The sequence below is a fragment of the Podarcis melisellensis genome, assembly GCF_964234715.1.
Source record: "Podarcis melisellensis genome assembly, chromosome: 14".
In the NCBI taxonomy this organism is placed as follows: Eukaryota; Metazoa; Chordata; class Lepidosauria; order Squamata; family Lacertidae; genus Podarcis; species Podarcis melisellensis.
In genome coordinates, this window is record NC_138546.1 from 917541 (window position 1) to 939151 (window position 21611).

Below are 21611 nucleotides of genomic sequence, written 5' to 3' on the forward strand. Positions count from 1 at the left end.
AATTCTTCTTCCATTTTATTATAAGGCAAACTCGGGTAACATATTTCAGATTGAAGTTATAACAACTAGAAATAACTACAGTTGTACCTTGGTAGTCAAACACCTTAGTTGTCGAACAAATCGGCTCCTGAACGTCGCAAACCCAGCAGTGAGTGTTCTGGTTTGTGAATGATTTTTGGAAGCCAAACATCTGACGCAGCTTCCGCGGCTTCTGAATGGCTGCAGGATGTTCCTGCAGCCAATTGGAAGCCGTGCCTTGGTTTTTGAACCATTTTGGGAGTCAAACAGACTCCCAGAACGGTTTAATTTGAGAACCAAGATACGACTGTCTTAGTGTTCTGTTGCGAACCTTCAGCTGATAGATAAGTTGTCTCTCCTTTCTCTCCTTCCTTCTTTCAGATAGAATAAACCACAGAGACGAGGGGCTTATCACCATATCCGACTCCTCGGATGAAGAATTGCCTGTGATGCTGGACATTCCTGTTCGCCGGCAGTGGGAGGATGAGGAAGACGACGATGTAGTCATACTGATGGAGGTAACTCTTTGGCCCTGGCCATCCTCCAATATAGCAAAAATTGAAATTTGTGTTAGGCTTAGTATACAACAAGTATGGTCTCCCCATCCCACATGTATGTTTAAAATGGAATAGTTATATGTTTATTATTTGAAACCTTTTTAAATCCGGCACTGATTTAGTTAGCTTGACTCTTGTAACAAATGCATGAATCTTCCCCCGCAGTATGACACAAATCAAGCCCCCATCTCATGTTCTGGAGTTGTTCTCACTTGGCTTCCAAAACTTTGCCCAAGTGAGCTTAGCTTTGCAGGGCATCTTAAAATGTGAGAATGGTGGGCTGCCTTCTGACAGCTCATCCTAGAATATTTCAGCTATTTCAGGTAGCAGCTTCATTCTGCTACTACCTTGAGGAAACACAACATTTTTTGAACAGCAAAATATGCTTTTAAATACCCTTAACACCAGCTGCCAAATTCCTCCCTGAAAGGGAGAAAATCCACTTCTTAGAATCCTGCTTGTTATTTTTCTTTTAATGTGAGCCCACCTTAGCAGGAGCAAAAGCAAGAAATGCTTACTCTAAATCCTATATAGCAGTGAGGGCCACACTTGGCACTCCAGCTGTTTTGGGACTACAACTCCCATCATCCCTAGCTAACAGGACCAGTGGTCAGGGATGATGGGAATTGTAGTCCCAAAACAGCTTGGCCATCGCTGCTATATACAGTGGTACCTCGGTTTAAGAACATCCCTGTTTACGAACTCCACAAAACCAGAAGTAATGTTCTGGTTTGTGAACTTTACCTCAGTCTAAGAACGGAAGCCGAACGGTGGAAGGGCACTGGCAGTGGGAGGCCTCATTAGGGAAAGTGCGCCTCAGCTTAAGAACAGACTTCCGGAACGGATTAAGTTTGTAAACCAAGGGACCACTGTACTTGCAACCTGAATCAACCTTCCAAAGAAACGGCTAGCCTAACTACGGCTTAATATCCTTTTAAAGACAGGAGCGAAGAAGCTTCTGCGCTCCAACGTGATCAGACCAGCGGCTCCTTGGCAGAGTGCGAGCAAGTCAGGGGAAGGAGGATCCAAGGGCGACGTGTTGCCAGGGCCCCACGATGGACAGAAGGCGAGGACCCCTCCTTCCCCGAGGCCGCCTGGCGCTTGGCGGAACTGCGCGAAGGCCGCTGGCGTGGTGCTGGGACGGCAGGAAAGCGAGAACGAGGTCTTGGAACTGCCAGAAACCCCGGAGCCTGTTGGGCCGAGGGGGGACGGCGATGGGGCTGTTCCGGAGCCTGGTCCCAGCGTGTCTCGGACGAGAGAGGCGAGACCCGGCGGCGAGAAGGAGGTCATCAACTTGGAGGAGGTCTTGCCCGCTGATGAGGAAGGGCAGGAGCAGAGGGAGCGAGAGCTGCAACCGAGGCTAGCACCGCCGCTCGGAGGGACTGTCCGGTGCATCCAGGAGAACATGCGGCTGGACCACCCGTATTTCCAGCCCGCTGAGAAGGACGCAGGCCCCGTGGTCAACCTCATTTCTCCCCAGCAAGGACAGAGGGACATGGACCTGGGCCTGCTGCCCAGGGCGTACCAGGAGGAGATCCCTGGGCCTGCCTTTCCCAGGCCGGAGCCGCCGCAGGACGGTATCCCCGGCCCCGCCTCCCCCCAGCTGGCTCACCCACCGGAAGAAGAGGGAGGTGGGCAGCAGGCAACGGTCAATGAGCAGGCGGGCCCCTCTTCGCCGGCCCGAGGCCCCCCAGATCCTGGTTCCAGCGACGTTCCCAAGCAAGGCACTGGTCCTCAGCTCGACAAGGACCTCTTTGCTCTTCTCATCAGGGAAACGGTGAGTGTCGTTGTGGGGGATCCTTCATAAGTGTGGCACTCTTCAAGAAGAGGTAATGACAGCACACTCATTTCTCCCCACTGTGATCACTTTGTCTTCACTGAATGGGATGCACATCATGTGAAAAGCTCTTTTATTGGTTTTTACACATTTTCCAGCATAACAACTCCAAAAAAAGAGAAAAAATCATGACAAATCTTTGGCTGTCACAGCCTTTGACTTCCCTCAACTCCTTCTAATGGTTTTCTAAATCCTTTTCTGGTTTTGCATTTTGTTACAATACTTATTGTTATAAATCAAATCTTACATCAATTAAACAATCCTTTTCACAATAATTTGTTAAAATCTTCCTACAAAACTTCTTGTAACCCTACAAGCAATATTAAATAATTACAATTGTCTTTCAAATACAACATAAATTTGGTCTAGCCCTTTAGTAAAATCTGGTCCTGCTGGTTTCAAATTTTCCCTGTTAGTTTTGCCAGCTCGGCATAGTCCATCACTTTCATTCGCCCCTCTTCTTTTGTTGGCATTGCCTCCTGCTTCCATCATTGGGCTAATAGTATTCTTGCTGCAGTGGTCGCATATAAAAACATTTTTTTATCATTCTTATGAATTTCTGTACCTACCATTCCAAGTAAAAGCGCTTCTGATTTTTTTAAAAAATGTATAGTTCAACTTTTAAAAATCTCATTATAAACCATTTCCCATAAGTCTTTTACTTTTTTACATTCCCACCACAAACGGTAAAATGTGCCCTCCTTTTCTTTACATATTCAACATTTGTTATTTGTTTTATACATTTTGGCTAGTTTTACCGGTGTTATATACCATCTGTACATCATTTTCATTACATTTTCTTTTAAAGCACTGCAGGCAGTAAAATTTATTCCTTCTTTCCATAGTCTCCCCCAATCATCTATTGGTATATTGTGTCCTATATCTTTAGCCCAATGTATCGTAACTGATTCCACTTCTTCGTCTTTCATGTGGAAAGCTCTTGCCCATGTCAGCTTTCCATGTGCTGCCCTTGTCTGTGTGCCAGGGATTGGTGCACTGAGCAGGTGGGCAACAGATGTGAGCAAATGCGTGAGACCAGGTGCACATGGAAAGCCCATGTGGGCCACATCTTGTATAAATCTTGCCTCAGTTGGGCAGTGTTCAAGCTTCCTTCCTTCAGCGAATCCTTTGAGTTTTTGCCACAAGATCCGTGTTTGTGGGGTTTTGCATCCTCTGGCTTACAGAATCGTAGCTTTACAGACAGTGGTAGAGTGGGGTCTCCCATGGGCAGGCACACTAATTAATAAAAAAAATTAAAAGTCTGGATTAATAACTCTTGTGTGTTGCAACACACTTTGCCAGAGTGTAGGCCAGGAGTTGGGGGCCTGTGGCCAGATGTTGTTGGAGAGCATCTCTGATCTCTGGGAGGTGTCGGGAACGAACCCAGCACCACAGGGCGGGCACTCCTAAAGTGACTCCTTAAGAAGGATGCTTCCTTGCAACACACTTTTTTTTTTTTACAAAAAAACATCAGTTTTGTGAAGTGAAACTGGTGTTGCTTCCTGGTTCTGGTTGATTGGTACTTTCTTCTTTTTTGGCTAATTGATGACGTAGCTGCCTAATTGGGCCTTTAATGCATTAAACTAACGGATCAACTAAAATTTATAGCTTCATGCACAACATTTATGGCATATCTTTAGGCGCCAGGCACAAAGGTTTCTCTTCAACGAGGCATTTGGCTGATTAACATTCTATGGATATTTAAATACATCTGTGGGAGGAGGGTTATAGGTTTGTTTTGCTTTTGTTTTATCATGTGTTTTGTTATATATATATATATATATATATATATATATATATATATATGTATGTTTTAAAATACAAAATTATAAAACATACCACACAATTTATCACAGATACATTCTTATTGGACTTCCATCAGCACCTCTGATAATCCTCCGTCTTATTCACTTCTTACGCATTTCCTAACTTAATATTGCCTTTACATTCTTAACCTATCCCATCTCCTTTTTCATTTTTGCAATATTTCTAATATTATTCCTCCCAGAGCTTCTTGCAAACCCTCAAATGTCATCTGATCATCACAAATACTTTTCAAATAATCCGTAAATTTACTCCAGTCCTCGGTAAACTTCTGGTTCCGCCGGTTTCGGATCCTTCCTGTTAGTTTATCAAGTTCCGCATAGTCCATTAATTTCATCCTCCATTCTTCCATCGTTGGTAGTTCTTCTTGCTTCCTGCTTCCATTTTGGGGCCAATAGTATTCTTGCTGCTGTTACTGCATATAAAAAAAGCTTACATTCTTTTTTATTTATGTCATTTCCAACAATACCCAAGAGAAATGCTTCTGGTTTCTTTATAAATGTATATTCCAACATTTTTATCATCTCCCAGAAGCATTTCACCTGTTTACATTCCCACCACATGTGATAAAATGTTCCCTCTCTTTCCTTACATTTCCAACATTTATTTCTTACTTTATACATTTTTGCTAACTTTACTGGTGTAATGTACCATCTACACATCATTTTCATCACATTTTCTTTTACCGCATTACATGCGGTAATGTATTTTGTGTTTTCGTTTTGTACTTCTATGTTGTGAACCACCCTGTGATCTTCGGGTGAAGGGTGGTATACAAATTTAATAAATAATAAGAATTTCATTGCATCTAGTCTAAAGGTTTCTGATAAATTACATTTTTACAGTAATGCTGCTTTCTTGGCATATTCACACAACTGATTCTCCTTTGCTGGTGTATAGGTAACACAGTGGGAACATTTCAGTCTAAAACCGCCACTCTGTTTGCATGGAAATATTTCCAGCTCTCGTCACCCTAAAGGTGAAGCTTTTCTTGAACTGCTTCTCAACCAAAATGTGTGTGTTTTGTCTCTCCCCCCCCCACCCCAAATCCAGGAAGCAAGATTCCCAGATGCAACCAGAGAGTACATTGAGGATCTAATACAGAATAAAAACTGCTGTGACTTAAACATGTAAGTATGGAAGCTTTTGTGGCACACTTACAAACCAGCTAGTAGCGATACCCAAAAACTTGTGGGTGTGCCCTGCTCTTATTAACTGGTCACATTAACTGGAGCAACCATTATGGCTCAGCCTACCCAGGCTCTATGGGTCAGCATGGCACATGGCCACTTGCCAATCCCGTCCTCATTCGGCTATCTTTTGCGAAAAGAGTCAGCAGCAAAACAGGTCCTGCTTCTTGATAGCCTCCTCTGTATTCCAGGCTTATTTTGCTTCTTGGTTACCAGGGGGCAAAGTTAGACATGGCAGCAGAGGAAGCTAGGATTGGCTCTTTTGTGTTTTACATTTGTGAGAATGGGTTTAAACTCGCAAGTTGTTCTTCTGATGTACAGCTGGGTACTCCTTCCCCGTTTGGAAAAACTCTTGAGTACATAAAAATGCTTGCCTCCTTTGGAGTTCCTTTCCCCCTGCTGCTGCTGCTTGATCTTTCTTGCCCTCTGACTCTTGCCTGCACCCTCTTGCATCCAGCTCTCTGTTTCTTTCATTTGCTGCTGCTGCTGTTCTGAGGGCGGGTGGGGAGGGCTATATCCGCCTGCCAAGCCCCCTAGGCCAGCTTTCCCCATCCTGGTGCCATCTAGATGTTGTTGGATTCTAACTCCCACCAAGCCCCTGAGCCAGCACAACCAGGCATGGGGGCAGCTGCAGCCCAAAGCATCTGGAGGGTGTCAGGCCGGGGAAGGAAGCACGAATGTCTTGGGAAAAGCTGAGCCAAGTAAGTTGACAGCCCTGGCCAAGCAATGGTCTCCTCTTGCTTTTGCAGACTTTGTAATTTTCTTCTGGAAAATCCAGATTATCCAAAGAAGGAAGGCAGAGTGGTTTTAAATCCCAATAGCAGCCTCCTCTCCAGCCCAGATGAGACAAAGGTAAGTGGCAAGTTGTAAGGTTAATCAGAAATTATGAAGTCCCTGCAAGGAGGCTATTTGATGTATGTTAGGCAGGGTTCAAGGGACTTCAGGGAAGGGGCAGAGGTTAAAAGGTTGAACTCCTAGCACACACATTATTGCCAGCTGTGAGGCTCAATCCATCTCTTGCCAGAAGTCCTTCCTCAAGGGAGCGGAGACCATGGTCCAAGAGGCCTAACCCCTCCTGACGGCACCACCTGTGCAGCCAGTGCTGTACTTCCAATTCTTTTCCCTCTCTTCCGGGCCGCGGCTTTCAGGAAGGAGGGATGAAAAACCCACCTGTGCCCCAAGCCTCTTCAGCTTCCTGCCCAGAGTCTCATAGTCCCTTTCTATATGTCGAAGGCTGTGTGTGGCCGTATCATGTGTACCCACGTGAATCAGAAGGAAGGGACTGTGGTCAGTGGGCTTTATAAGGCTTAGCAACTTCTTTGTCACATCGTGAATCTTTGCACCTGGAAGACAGCACACTTCCCATGACATCCTGTTACCTCCTCACACTGCTGCCTCTGTCCTCCTCAGTAGGGAGTCCCCTACCAGCCCCACACATCTCACCCTCCTCTGGAGAGTGGCAGGAATCGTTCTGTATGCCGTCCCTTCCAAAGCCACCTTGGGAGTGTTCTAAGGTCTGCAACTGCTGCTCTTGCTCCTCTGGCCCAGAACCAGATTGCTGGCAGGGTAGGAGTTTTGGGCCTCTAACCTGGACATATATCTTCCAGTCCCTGCATTTGGGCCAGTATAATGAATCTTCCCTTCTAGCCTGTTGGAGCTTGTCTGGATATATATTATGAGGATAGGTTACAGGGGCAGGAGTCTTATGGCTCAAGAGCTTCCTGCTCCTTCCTCTCAAGTTGCCTTTTCTAGACTACAATTCCCTTTCTCTGAGGTCATTTCATTGGAAGGTAGCAAGTGCAGATTATCGGCATACTCATCCACTGTCAGCCTTGGATCTGAAGGGCTCATAGGTCAAGAATAGAAAATGCCCAGTTCACTACCTTTTAACCTCACCTCCATTGCAAGGTTGCTTTGAGAATAAATGTGGGTAGGGGAGAATCTTGAGCTTGCTGGAGGAAAAGTGGAGTGAAGCTTGAGTAATAATCACGGTAAACTTCCAAGGCCTGCCGAGTGTGCGCTGACTCTTTCCCCTTGCCTCCCTCCCCGTTTCCCTTTTTCTTCTTTCTTAGGTGCCTAAAGTGGACTACTTTGACTTCTCCAAACTTGAACCACTTGATCAGCGCTGCTTTATCCAAGCGGCTGATCTCCTCATGGCCGACTTCAAAATGTTGAGTAGCCAGGACATCAAGTGGGCGCTGCATGAGCTCAAGGGACACTATGCAATCACACGAAAGGTTCCTTCCCTTCGTTTCTTCTCCCTCTTTCCCCCCACCCCAAACTGTTGCAACAATTTACTTGACTCAGTGTTGGAAGGGAGATGTACAGCCTGAGCGTGTAAGACGTCAAGCCCACTGAGGCACCAAGGCATTATTAGTATTAGTAACCACCACCATCATCATTCTCCCTGCATATTTGTGTTTCCATCTTGACTCGCTGCCTTTTCCTTCAGGCCTTTTCGGATGCCATCAAAAAATGGCAAGAACTGTCTCCTGAAACCAGCGGGAAGCGGAAAAGGAGGAAAGAAATGAACCAGTATTCCTACATAGACTTCAAATTTGAGCAAGGTTGGTAGCTGGTGTTTGAGCAGGGTCTGCGCTGGCTCTCAGTGGCCACCCAGGCTCCATTCAAAGTGCTTCTTGCTGCAGTCACTGTGTGTCAAGAGTCAAGGTGTGTGGGAAGAAATGAGCAGCAGCACCAAGATGGCTGGGAGAGGAATGGGGTTTTGCTCATGCACACCCACGCTGGGGACAACAAGTGGGAAGGAGGGAGGGAGGAGCAGGAGACCAGGAGGTAGCTCTATACTGTGTTCAGGTTGGCTCCATTTGACTACTATTTCTCCTTGCTGCTGCTGCCGCCTCTTCCTGCTCCTTCACCCAGGGAGCCTCCTGTCTTGGCAGGCCTGTCAGCCCCCTGCCCCTTTCTGCAGCCCCCCAGCTCCCATGAAACAGGAGCACTGAGTGCCGGGAATGTGTCTCTGTTCTTTCGCAAAGGGATGGCCTTTACCCCTCCGCCTCGGCTGATGCTCAAGCCATCTCACAAAAGGGAAAACCTCACGGCAGACGTAATGAGCACACTTATGTAATTTGGTTGGGTTTATTTCATTTGCTATAACAAAGGAACGTGGCTTTTGCCTGCCAGGTGCAATGTTGAAAAGAACTTTCAGAAGACTAAATCATTTCTCTTTGTGGAGATGATCATGTTGTTGGGGAAGGAAGGAAGGAAGGGAGGGATTCATCATTGCAGATATGATTGTTGGGGGATTTTTGTTTTCTGCGTTGTATTCCCTATGAAACAATAAAAAAGGCACATGAATAGACAAGACTTAAAGAAAGACATACAAACAGCAGCAGTAGAGCACCCAGAAGCTGTCAACTCAGCAAAAGCTTTGCTATGTAAAATAGTCCTTATCTGATGCTTTAGAGATAGTGCCAGGTATATGTGCTTGGGAGAGCATTCCACAGTCCGGGTGCCACAACAGAGAAGGCCCTGTCCCTGGTAGCCAGCCACTGACGTTCCAATGATGAGGGCCTCTGGTACATGATATCTGCCCACAGTCTCTGATGATTGCCTCCATTCAGAGGACACCAGTCCTTCATGTAGGCTGTGCTCTGTGAATTGTGCCTGGAGGCAGATTTTAAGCTGCACATGGAGGATTGGGAGGTTCCGGTGCACCCAGAATTCAGGGACAGGTCCTTTCCATGAAAAGGCGCAGCTGAAATTCTTTGTAAGTCAGAAAAGGCAAAGTGTGCCCCATCCCTGTGAACTTCCCCTGAGTGGGTTGCAGAATTAAGCCCCCAGGAGCTTAATTCCTTCTTTTCACATCATTGGGTTCAGTGATCACACCAATCAACTGCCTGAAAAGAACATGGCTGGCAGCCTAGTTCATGGCTCCATTGGTGTCATGGAAACCTCTTAACTGCAGCTGTTAATCTTGAGGGTGGCTGGATTGTGACGTGGTAATTGCAAGAGTGGGGTGCTGCTTCCATGGCGCCTCTCCTCCTGCTCCTCTCTGTGATCCCAGTTGTTGGCACAGTTGTTGGACACTGCTGGAGTTTAGTCGGAGGGGATGAGATAAGAAACAGATGAGGGATGGTGCATTGCAGAGGGCCCTGTTTTCGTGGGTGGGCTCCTTGCTCTCCTGTTTCCTCCTCATTAAGGGCCATTTGTTGCTTTGTTCGGCTTTTCCAATGGCACTTCAGGCGACATGAAAATAGAGAAGCGCATGTTCTTCTTGGAGAACAAGAGGAGGCACTACAGGAGCTACGACCCATGCGCTCTCCTGCCGGCCGTGCAGCTGGAGCAGGAGTTCTACGAGCAGAAGATCAAGGAAATGGCAGAGGTGAGCAGAGTGTCCCGTGCAAGGGACTCGGGGCTCTCTTGGCGGCCAAGACACCAAACAGTGTTTCTCAAATTTGGACCCCCAGCTGTCCTTAGACTACAACTCCCGTCATCCCTGACCACTGGTCCTGCTAGCTAGGGATGATAGGAGTTATAGTCTGACAAAAGTTGGGGACCCAGGTTTGAGAAACAATGCGAAGACGAATTCTTCCTTCTTGGGCACCAACCACGAATATTTAGCCTGGGGATTTGGGCATGGCGATGGCCTGGATAGGGTTCAGTCCAGACAAGACAGAGGTGCTGTGGGTGGGGTGTTCATCCACATGGGTGAATGGTGTTCAGTCTGTCCTGGAGAGGGCTGCTCTCCCCGTGAAGGATTAGGTTTGAAGTATGGTAAGCACTTTCAGGTCCAACATTTTCATTCGAAGCTATATAGCTTCTGTAATTTAAAGCAGGCATCCCCAAACTCAGTCCTCCAGATGATTTGGGACTACAAGTCCCATCATCCCTGACCACTGGTCCTGTTAGCTAGGGATGATGGGAGTTGTCGTCCCAAAAAATCTGGAGGGCCAAGTTTAGGGATGCCTGATTGAAAGCATCTTTTATCAGTTTCTGTTAAAAACATCATCTGCAGCCTTACTTGTATGGAAATAGTACAGCCACAGTTAACTATGCTCTGGCAATTTCCCACTTAGACTGCTGCAATGTGTTGTATGTAGGGCTGCCTTTAAAACTAACCCGGACACTGTAGTAGGTTTGAAACAGAGCTGCAAGTTTACTGGACTGGGCTTTTGAGTTACGCCCTGGTTGGGCTTCCAACTGGACCTGGGCCCAATTTTTTAAAGTGGTGGATTTAACCTGCAAGCCCTCAATTCCTGAAATATCTTCACCATTTGCATATGCCTCCCTGAACCTTAAGATCCTCTTCAGAGGCCCTGCTCCAGGTGCCCCTACCTAGTTGGGGGGGCTGCCATGGAGAGAGGGCCTTTTTGGTAGTGGCACCTCAGCTAAGGAATCTCCTCCCCAGAGGGGCTTCTTTAGGAGCTTTCCAGTGCCAGGGGAATACCTTCCTGTTCACTCAAGCTTTTTGGAATCCAAGCTACAAAACTATTTTATGCTGCCTGTATGCAAAGAAGCTTCTCCTTGTTGTCTTATTTTTTAAAATTATTGGGTTGCTTCTTAAATATTTTGTTGTAAGCTGCCCAGGAGGAGTTTATTGGTGGACAGCTTTGTAAATCTAACAAAGAAAGTGTTGTGGTGGCCCCATGCTTCATCTAGCAAGCAAGCTTACTGAATGTGCTCTGGGGGTGCCAGGAGGGTCACCTAACACAAAAGCCACAAGGTGTGGACAACCCTCTTTAAAAGCTCACGAGAATACACCTGGGAATTACCTTGGCTGTGTCTGACATGGAGCCATCCTTAATAGTCTCATCACATTGCTTGAAAACTGAGAGTAGCCTGAGAGTCCTCTGAAACTTTATCAGGGATTTCCCAGTGAGAAGGTTCAGTAGTGGTAGTCGTCCCATCGCATTAGAAAATGGTGAGCAGCTCATCCATTCTGGAGGTTCTGTGTTCATAGCCCTGAGTGTGTTTCCTTTTTCTCTTGCCAGCATGCAGATTTTCTGCTCGCCCTGCAGGTAAACGAGGAGCAGTATCAAAAAGTAAGTAGCTCCGTTACACACAGAGACACAGAGAGAAATGTCATGCCAAACTTGTACTGTTAATTTTAGTCCTATTTAATTATTTTATTTCATAGAATTTATTCACGGCTTGATTGCAACCCCCCCCCAAAAAACACACACACACACACACACACACACACGCAACAACCCAACAACCTCAAAGCGGTTTGCAAATACAAAACAGTAAGATGAAGAAAAAATTGCAACTCTATTTTAAAACATACAAAAGTTAAAATACTAAAACAGAATAAAATTGCCTCAACTTTCTAAGCATCTGGGTAGGCTTGTCTAAAGAGGAATGTTTTTATTAGGCGCCCAAAGGAGTGTGGGGAAGGGGCCTGCTTGATCTCAATAGGCAGGGAGTTCCAAAGTGTAGGCACTGCCACTCTTAAGTGATTGACTTCTTACAAAGGCAGAATGGGGATTACGTGGCCCCTGTAGAAGTGCCACTCCTACCGATCAAGGCAGCTGAGTGGGCACATGCTAATAGAAGCTGCTCACGCAATCAGATATGCCTTAGAGGGGCTTTCCCCAGTGAGATGCTCTCCAGATCTTCTAGATCACGTGGAAACTGTAGTTCCACACATGGAAGGTGCCAGGTTGAGGAAGGCTGTCTTAAGAGTGTGGGGCCCTCAGGTGGTACAGATGCCTGTGTGACACTGATGTTTGGCATCTGGAATACACGTCAGTCGGCTTTCTGTGTAACGATAGTGCTATGTGCTACAATTTGATTTTCAGTGGAGGAAATTTGCTGAATCTGACTGCTTGAGTTTTACACTGTGAGAACAGGATACTGGACTGTATAAGCCACTGGTCTGACCCAGCAAGCTATTCTTACGTCAATCAGCTGTGAGGTTGTTTTGCTGCGCAGAGCTCTTTGATCCGATCAAATTTCATACCTCATGTATAAAGCCAGTGTGTGGCTTTCTCCTAGAAGCATCTGGGGTGCAAAATAGTGCCTGAGCTATTGGTTTGAGGCCATTGGTATGTTTCTCATACCACCAAGCGCAAAGTGCTTTTCCGTGATGCACTTCCATGCAGGGGGCGAGTGAGCAGTGCAGCCAGGAGGGGGCCCCGCTTGCGTGGCGTCCCTCCCTTCTCCGCATCAAGACCCAAGCCATTTCCCTGGCCTGCAGGGTTTTCCATGCAGGATCATATTATGGAAAAGTGGCCTTCGTGTGCAGGACACCTTCATTGACGGCTTGGAAGTGGCAATTAACCTTGAGGCATTGACTTGCAGAATGGCCAGATGATCGTGTGTTGCTGTTGCTACGGGGACTTTGCGTTTGAGGAGCTGACTCAGTGCGCCGATGGACATTTGTTTTGCAAGGAGTGCCTAATCAAGTATGCTCAGGAAGCAGTCTTTGGCTCTGGCAAGGTAAGGAAAGAGATCGCCTGGTTGCATGAAAAGGTTGAGATTTTCAGGCCTTCTGACTTTGTCTTCCTTCATGTCATCCACTGCCGGTTTACTCTTGTCTCATCCCACTCCTGGTTTTCAGCTCTGTCCACACGGCATCGTTCATTGCGAGCTGTTTCAACTGCTGCTACTTTTTTTGGTCAAGTGTCTTGTGTTGGTGTGAGTTAGACAGTCCTGGCTGGGTGACATCCTCCAGCCGATGATGACTCCTGGAGGATGAAAACATTTTGTTGTAGCTTAGCAGAAAGTTCCACCGTGGTGCATGTTCAGCCTCCCATAAGAAAATGATGACAAAATAACCGCCTGTCCCCGTTCTATATGCTAAATGTTGCAAAACAGCTCTGTATGTTGGAATGGTGCTGTACAAACGACTGACAATTAAACAGCGCTGAACTTGCTGTAATCTTAGCCTTTCTCTGTCTTTCTCCGGTGTCTAGTCGGAGCTCAGCTGCATGGAAGGGAGTTGTACGTGCTCATTTCCAACCAGTGAACTGGAGAAAGTCCTTCCCGAAAACATCCTGTGTAAATACTACGAGCGGAAAGCAGAGGAGGAGGTGGCTGCTGCCTGTGCAGATGAGTTAGTCAGGTGAGTCTAGCTCCTTTGGTCTGAGCCTCGTGGGGCATTCTGAGGTTCCCAGCCGCCTTTGGCCAATTCACACATTACTCACCAGCAGCAGATGCTAGCTTAGGATCACATGCACACACAGTCCTGGCTCCCTGCTGCAGCCCTGTGGAAAACCAGGTTGATCCCATGTCTGCCTTGCGGTAAAAGGTGTGTGTGGTCTACTCTCCTTCGAAGTTCTGCAGGAAAGGAAACAGAAGATCAGGAGAGTGAGGGAGACTGGCAGCAGACCTTTGAGTGAGAAGTTAGTACAAAACCCTCAACTCCACTCTTCCTTGGCCCACAGGTGTCCCTTCTGCAGCTTCCCAGCTCTGCTGGACAAGGATGTGAAGCGGTTCAGCTGCCCCAACCCTCGATGCCGGAAGGTAAGAGGTGGATTTCTAATTTTGCGGTTGGCTGGCAATGCAACAAGGCAGGCGGTATTTGAAGAAACAAGGCTCTGTCCTCTGCTGCCTGGTTCAGCGGTGTATTGAGTGGGAAGGAGAGCTTGGGATGGAGTTCCTTGCAGGGCCCTTGTTTCAGGCCACAAGGTCTCTTGCGAGGGGTCTTGGCCAAGAAGGGTGCGTGCCAAGCTGAGCTTTTGAGGTGGCAACAGCTGCCTGAGGAAGCAAACTGTTGGAAGAGGGATTGGGGGTTCTTGGCGTGGCTGAAGTCACAATAACCCAAGGGGCAGCTTCGTGTGCAGTGTCTTCTGTCTATTTTGCAGAAATAGCCCTTCAGGTGCTCTTAACTGGTGGGTGCAGTCTGTGTGCTACGCAGTGCACCCTGGCCTGTTCCCACGAGGCTAGATTTTGAGCCAGCCTGGTGCTGCTCCTGTTTTCTGGCTGAATTCTGCTTCTCTGCAGAGGCACAGAGTGCCGAGCAGGCAGCATACTGGACGATGTGGGTCTGCGTGTGCGGACATAACTGATAGCTGCAGCCACTGGCATAGGAGGAGCCCATCTCAATGAACAGCAACAGAAAATTGCTTGAAACTGAGAAAATATGAGAATTGGAATATTGGAGGGTGAGAACCACTAGGTGGTGCCATTGGTCTGTGCAAGGCCAGAGTTAATCCTATGTAAGTCTCTCTCTTCCTAAAAGCGAGACAGAATCCATGGGGCTCTGCTGAGCCTGACACCTTCAGAGCCTTTTGTTTAGCTGCCTGTCACATTCAGGCATTACTCCTGCAAGCCTTCATCCAAGGAGTTCCCCTTGCAGCCCTGGAGAGAGCGCAGTGTGCAAGAGATCATCAGTTGAACTCCTAAATGTATGGGTGTCTGCTGAGGTCTCTCAGTTCCTGGAATGCCCCAAGGCTCATGATCTTGGGCATACCTGTTGCCACATGAGGAACTGTATTTTCAGCAATGTGGAGTTTCACGCACAGAGTGGGCTTGGCGGCCTTGCTAGAAATTCGTTGTGGTGACCATCTTTTTCTTCGGCTTACCTGTCTCTGGCATAGTGTCTGTGTTCTTTAATTTCTTTGGCCAAAAAGGTGGGGAAATGGCTGTGAACTATTGCAATTACTTTCTTATCTGGTGTGGAAAATTCGGTTTCTAAAAATGCATTGTGTTACAGAATTTGTAACCGCGGTTTGCTTTTACATCCAAAGCTACTGAAATGAGCGAGGATTGAAACATGATTTTTGGCACAGTTTGGACATAGCAAACTCGGATTAAACTGGGAAGTAAACGTTTCCAATATCCTCCTGCTCTGGCAGAGCGGGAGGAAGCATTGCCTTCTACCAGTTGATATTTAGGGCATCTGAAAATTAAGTAGGGGGAAGAAATCCCATTCAGAATTCTCCAGAAAACCCACGTGGCCGCTGTGTAGCCTGACCCATGACAAGAGGACATGCAGTGTGTGTGGGGGGGGGGAGGTAGTGGGCAGCTGAAAAGCCCTGATGCAGCAGTGCAAGGCAAGCAAGTCTTTGCAGAAGAAGCTGCCTTCCCTGGGGACTTCCTGGAAGAAGGTGGAGCCAGAGGCTGTCTGCCACTCACTCCTCTCTTAGCAAGCGGCAAAAGCAGTGTTGCGGTTACATCCTGGGTTGTCTACCTGGGGCTCATGTTGTGAAGTCTGAATGGACCCCTAGATATTCAGCCGGGCCTTTCATTATAATCCTGTTGGTTGCTGGAGTGGGTGGGTGGGGGGAGTGGTGGTTAAAAGCTTCATTCATCAAACACCAACAGTCATGCACATGCTACTTAATGTCTCGTGCTGTACATGGACGGCTTTAGACTCCAAAAGAATTGCCTCCTGCCGGCTTGCATTCTTCAAATGCATTTACTGTTTTGCATCAATAATAACAGATCTAATGGCAGGTAGCTGAAGACTGGAACTCCCCCTCCCCGCTCCTTGCTTGCTTGTTTAATTTTGTCCCTCTCTTCTGCCAAAGAAGAATCCTGCAGCAGTTTACAGGTCCCAGAGAGAGAGAGAGAGGAGAGACAATCCCTGCCATTAGGCATGTCACAAAAGGAAAACAGATTGGGAGGGAGAAGGAAAATAGAGTACAAGTTCTAATGACCAGGTGGAGTGGTAAAGTTCAAGGTGACGTGGCACCAAAATGTGGTTGGTCTCCTCTCCTCCCCTGCTGCTTGATGCTGCGAATGGCTGTTGCCAGGAGGGAGGAGCCTGGCTGCTCAGCAGAGCTGGTGGTTGCCAGCCCCACAAAAGGCAAAAATGCTGTGGCCATGGGCAGGAGTTGCAATTGTACCAGTGGTTGCAGCCATGTCAGAACTTTCCAGGCAGGAGTGGCTCCGTCTGGCACCAGTGGCTTGCGGCGTTTTGATTTGCGACATGTTCAAATCAAATTCCACCAAGTCCTGTTGTTAATGGAGGAATCTGAGGGCTCCCTTGGGCAAAAACAAAGACACCAACCAGGACAATTTGGAGCAAAACAGCAGCCTGTAGGCTTGGCCTTTATTGGAAACTGTCGCGACAGGACTCCCACCCGCAACAAGATGAAGCAAAATGGAAGCCTAGAACAAAAGAAGACCCCAACTTTTATTGGTTACTAATTCCCCAAACTACACCCCTAAGACTACATCACAGCTACATCACCAAAAGGAGGTATTGAGGGAGGAGTTGTGGTGGTAACCTGAGTGTCCTGTCACCTGGCTGGTTCCTCCTTTCCCCCTCCCCATGAGTACTTTCCAGGTGACAGAGGAGAGTTTGCAGTTTCCTGCCCCCAGAGGGAAGAGCTGATCATTGTCCTTAGTTCCAGTCCGTTCTGAATCCACTCCTATATCCAAGTTCTTTTGTGACCTTGATGGTCTTCTGTCTAGGACCATCAGGGTTGGCATAGCAACTGGGCAGGGCTCCTGTGGATGTGCTGGTATGCTGAAGGGATTATGGCTGCCCTGTATCAAACCTTCCCCATTTTGTAGTCCTTCCTTCATGGAGTAAAATAAAAGTGGAACAGTGCAAATCTGATGCATGGTTGATTTTCTATGAATTTATAACAGAAGCGTAGCGTATGTAGTGTGTGTGTGAGTGAGTGAGTGAGTGTGTGTGTGTCAGGTTTGTACAAACTGAATGATTGGGGGGTGGGATCCTGCAACACTATCAACCACGGTAGTTAAATAGAACCTTCTCTGAGGTTCTGATAAGCCTGAGGACTGGAAAGTGGACGATGCAACACCAATTTTTTTGAAATGGGATCAAGAGAGGACCCTGGAAATCGCAGGCCTGTAGGCTTAAATGCCTGTTTCAGGAAAACAGGAAGGCTCCAACATCTGGGATTTCTTAGATTAGCGAAGAGTTGGCATTATAAAACGAGGGGATAGAGAAAAGTTTTTCTTCCTCTCTGCTAATACTGGAACTTGTGGACGTCCTGGGAAGCTGAATATTGGAAGAGTCAGGACAGACAAAAGGAAGGACTTCTTCATGCAGCACATGGTTAAACTGTGGAACTCTCTCCCACAGGAGACAGGGATGGCCACCAACTTGGATGGCTTTAAAAGAGTCAAATTCATGGAAGAGGAGACAGCTATCAATGGCTACTAGCTACAATGGCTTTTCTCTGCCTCCATGGGAGAAGGCAGTTTTGCTTCTGAGTACCAGTTGCTGGAAAGTGCAGGAAGGGCTCCTGCTTTGCAAAATGCTAGACTAGAAGGGCCATGGGCCTGATCCAGCAGGGCTCTCCCTATGTTCTTACTCTCTTAAGTCAGTTGCCTTCGTGCCTTACGTATTTGCCAAAAAGAAAGACCGCCTTCTGGTTGTCCACACTTCAAAGCTGAAGTCAGAACTTGGCTTTCAAGGGAATTTCTAGATACTGTTTTTCTCCCCCACCCACCCACCCACCCACTTCCTTGCTTGACAGCTGCAACCCTCTTCCAACCCCCTGGTAAATTTAGAAGCCGTTTAACCTCTTGTTTCTCACCCCCTATGGATGCTAGCGGTTAAGCAGCTTGGCTACCCCCTCCCCACATTGGCTGCCCCAGATGATTGGCTTGGACACAGGGCACACACACGCCTGCTTGTTTCTTAAACAGGCGGTGTAACTTGCTGACGGTGGCGGTTTCTTTGCCAGGATTGTCTATCCCCTTGTATATTATGGGCAGAGGCAGCTGTCTACTCTCCTTTGCAGTCTCAGCACAGGACGCTGCAGCAATTCCAGCAAGCTGGATGGTCGGGAGGTGAAAGATCCTGTTGCCATGGTAACAACCCATCCTTGAAGGAGTGCACAGCATCCCTTTGGGTGCAGGCGGAACAGAGGCAGGTCAGAAGGGTGAGAGGCTTGGCTGCCTGCTTCTGCCAGCTCCCTTTTTGGCAGCCGAGCGCAATGAGCTCCCCTTTCCTCTTGGCCCCTAACCAGAACAGAGATCCTCAGAGATTAATACTTTCCCTCTTTTCGTCTCTGAAATCTTGATGCTATTTCCACCTACCTGCACAATCTCTCTCCCACTCTCAATCCTGCCTCCTTGCATTCCCTCTATATAAACCAAAATAAAAAATGGGCGGGGGAATAGACATTCTACATATAATCACCTAGGTGGGTGGTAGATGCTTCCGAAGAGATGGAGAAATGCTTCTCTGCTCCTCCACAGTGTCGTCATGCCAGCCTCTAAGCTGCACGTCTTCTCAGGATGCGAGTGTTGGAAGGGACCTCTAGCCCAATCCCTTGGCGTTGCACGAAATCAGCTGCGCTAGGCACCCCGGCGGGTGACCACCCAGCTTCTGTTGAGAAACCTCTGGACGAATGGTCCTTCCACCCCCTGCTTCTTAGGCACGCCTTCCAAGGCTGATTAGCTCATGCCATCGGGAAGCTCTTCCTAAAGTTTCTCAAAACCCCGTTATTGCCATTTGAACCAGTTCTTTCGGGTCCTTCCCGTCCATTCGGAGCAACAAGGAACAAGTGCCATGTTTGTGCCTCTTCTGCTCCCTCTGCTTTCTAATGCTTGTGATGCCGCGGTTGTGTCCTGCCAGGAAGGGAGTCTGAATGTCCTCCTTGCTTAGAATAGAGGCAGGCTGGACACCTGTTGGGGATGATGGGAGTTGGGGTGCCCAGCAGCCCCCCCCAGTTCTCCATTTCAATAAAAGAAAAGATGGCTGGTATCATGATTGATTTGCTTGAGAGGTTTCTATGTTACCTGTCATGGACTGGTTGGATGCAGAAGGGTGAGGGGAGGCACCAGCTGGAAAACCCCCAAGAGAACCTCTAAGGGAAGAAAGCTCAGAGCTTGGGGGTGGTGGTGGTGGGGATGAACAGGGCCTTCTCTGCAGTGACTCCCTGTCTGTGGAATGCTCTCCCCAGGGAGGTTCGCCTGGCACCTTCATTATACACCTTTAGGCGCCAGGTGAAGATGTTCCTTTTTAAACAGGCCTTTGCTTAACCAATCAAGATCCTATACCCTTTTAAAGTTGGCTCTTTTTTTGGGGGGTGTATTGGATTATTTTTATTTTTGATGTTTTATATATATGTGATTTTTACTGTGAACCGCCCTGAGACCTCTGGGTATAGGGCAGTACAGTGGTACCTCTGGTTATGAGCACTTCTGGTTACGAACGCTTTGGCTTACAAACTCTGCTAACCCGGAAGTAGCAGCTCCTGGTTGCAAACTTTGCCCCAGGATGCGAATGGAAATTGCACGCCAGAGGCCCCATTAGCGAAAGCGTGCCTCAAGATAAGAACGGTTTCAGCTTAAGAATCGACCTCTGGAATGAATTAAGTTTGTAATCAGAGGTTCTCCTGTATATAAATTCAATAAATGAAATGGAGATGTTGAGTGGCCAGAGGGAGCAGACTGGGAGAAGGGGGTGTCGGAAGCTGAAGAGGCCGCAGGGCTTAGTGAGCTGAGAGAGGCTGGGGCAGAGAGAAGTCCAGAATCAAAGACCGAAGCAGAGGGGCTGAGGCAGAGAGGAGGCAGGCTGCTGAAGAAGCCAGGGAGATCTCCCTACCGCTACTACCTGCTCCCTCCCTCCCCCAGTCTCCCAGAACCAGAAGAGGTATGAAAAGGGAGAAGCAATGAGAGACGAGAGACAGAGCCTTAGGCTGCTGGGGGAGAAGTCTTAGGGAGCAGTGGGAAGTCCTCGCATTGGTTGCTATGATCACTAGGCCTGCACTGTTTTGTTTCTTTGAATAAAGGGTTAACGTCACTGGCACTGGGTGCTTTGTTTTATTGCTGACCTAGGCTTGACTCCAGCTCCTGACCAGGTCTCAAGGTGGCCACAGCACTGAAAGCAGAAAGCAGCTGTCCTCCCAGCTGTAAATGTCTGAATTGTCTCTGTAAATGATAATGTTACTGAAACACGCAGAGAGCCTGGGAGGAGCAACTCGCAGCCAGAACTCTCAGATTAACGGCTCACAAAGGGAATAGCTTGGCAGGACAGTGTGACCTTCGCTTGCTGCCCGGAAGCATGAGCGCATGAAGCTGCCTCTTGCTGAGTCGGGCTGGGGGTCCGCCTCCCTCGGGGTCTCCGGTGGGCCTTTCAGCAAGATCCTCCTGCCCCATGTTCCTTGTAGCTGGGAAGATGCCAGGGAACTGAGCCCGGGGCCATCTCTGGGCAAATTGCCCTCTCTGCCCCCAACCTGGGGCTGCTGCCCAGCTCCCTGAGATAGACACCTACATAATGCAGCAGATAACTGGCATGGAGCGAAGGGCAAAGCAAAACATCCACTTTGGAGATGTCCTCAGGTGTGGATAGTTCTCTCTTGTTCCTCTGATAAGGGCAGGCCAGACAGTGTGACAGCCTCTGCTACCCTTCAGAGGTTTTGTCCTGCACTTCCCACAAGTTGGCGTTTATGGGAGCTGTATTCCAGAACAGCAGGAGGTTGGTGGAGGCAGCAGTGGAGTCTCAAACAGGGCTGGCCTGTACCTTCCTGTCAGCAGTCTTTTTAAAAAATATATTTTTATTAATTTTTGCATAACATATTTAAACACGTCATTCACCTCCTCATTTAGGATTCTATGAATCCCTTGTCTTCCCTCCACCCTTCCATGGTTACCATTGTCATTCTTATTTTTTCCTCTGCTTGTCTTATTTTCTCTTAAATTGTTAAAAATAATAGTCCATTTTCCCACAGTTTTTCGTACATTACAAGCATTACTCAGCAGTCTTCCTTGGCCAGATCATCCCCTCCCAGTTCTGAGCACAGGGGCCATTGCTCAATACCCGTTTTGCAATTCCCCTCTTCCTCCCGTGGCCTTAGAGGCATCTGCCCATTCTTGCTCTCCTCTTCCCCTCTGGCTTTCTGGCGACACATTTTTGAGCACCTCCCCCCAGTCCGGCTTGCCCTCTTCCCCGAAAGCTTTGCTGATGGGGCAAGAATGAATGGACATGCTCTGTCGCCAGCTGGTTTCCAATAAGAGCTGTGTGTTGATCAAGGGGCTTGGCTGCCGCTTGCATCCTGGCCATCCTCTGGGCGGTGATGAGTCTGGTAGACCCTTGACATGGCCCTCATTCCTCCTTCATGGCTCTGTGCAGCTTCGCATGCAGGCGTGGTGCATGACAGTTCCCCCGTCTCTGGCTTTTCGGAGGAAAGTGAACATCCTGAGGTTGGGAGGGGGAAAGTTGTTCTGATAAGCCGGTGGACTTATCTTCAGTGGCACCTAGAAGGGACCCCCATGAGAGTCTCTTGTGCTGTCCGCAGACCCGTTCTCTGGGGGGAAGAGGGCAAGTTCTTTCTGCAGTGCATCAGGGTC

The 21611-nt window shown here is 48.0% G+C and overlaps 1 protein-coding gene across 1 annotated transcript in view; it reads left to right on the plus strand.

The window, feature by feature from the left end:
* Positions 1–21611, plus strand: part of RNF216 (ring finger protein 216) — a 72354-nt gene that overhangs the window by 10128 nt on the left and 40615 nt on the right. Inside the window, exons 3-13 of the mRNA XM_081889121.1 lie at positions 400–536; positions 1516–2352; positions 5290–5366; positions 6176–6278; positions 7499–7663; positions 7879–7993; positions 9629–9768; positions 11378–11428; positions 12690–12827; positions 13304–13452; positions 13775–13853. Of these exons, the coding sequence (XP_081745247.1) occupies positions 400–536; positions 1516–2352; positions 5290–5366; positions 6176–6278; positions 7499–7663; positions 7879–7993; positions 9629–9768; positions 11378–11428; positions 12690–12827; positions 13304–13452; positions 13775–13853 (1991 nt within the window). The remainder of the gene's footprint in view (positions 1–399; positions 537–1515; positions 2353–5289; positions 5367–6175; positions 6279–7498; positions 7664–7878; positions 7994–9628; positions 9769–11377; positions 11429–12689; positions 12828–13303; positions 13453–13774; positions 13854–21611) is intronic.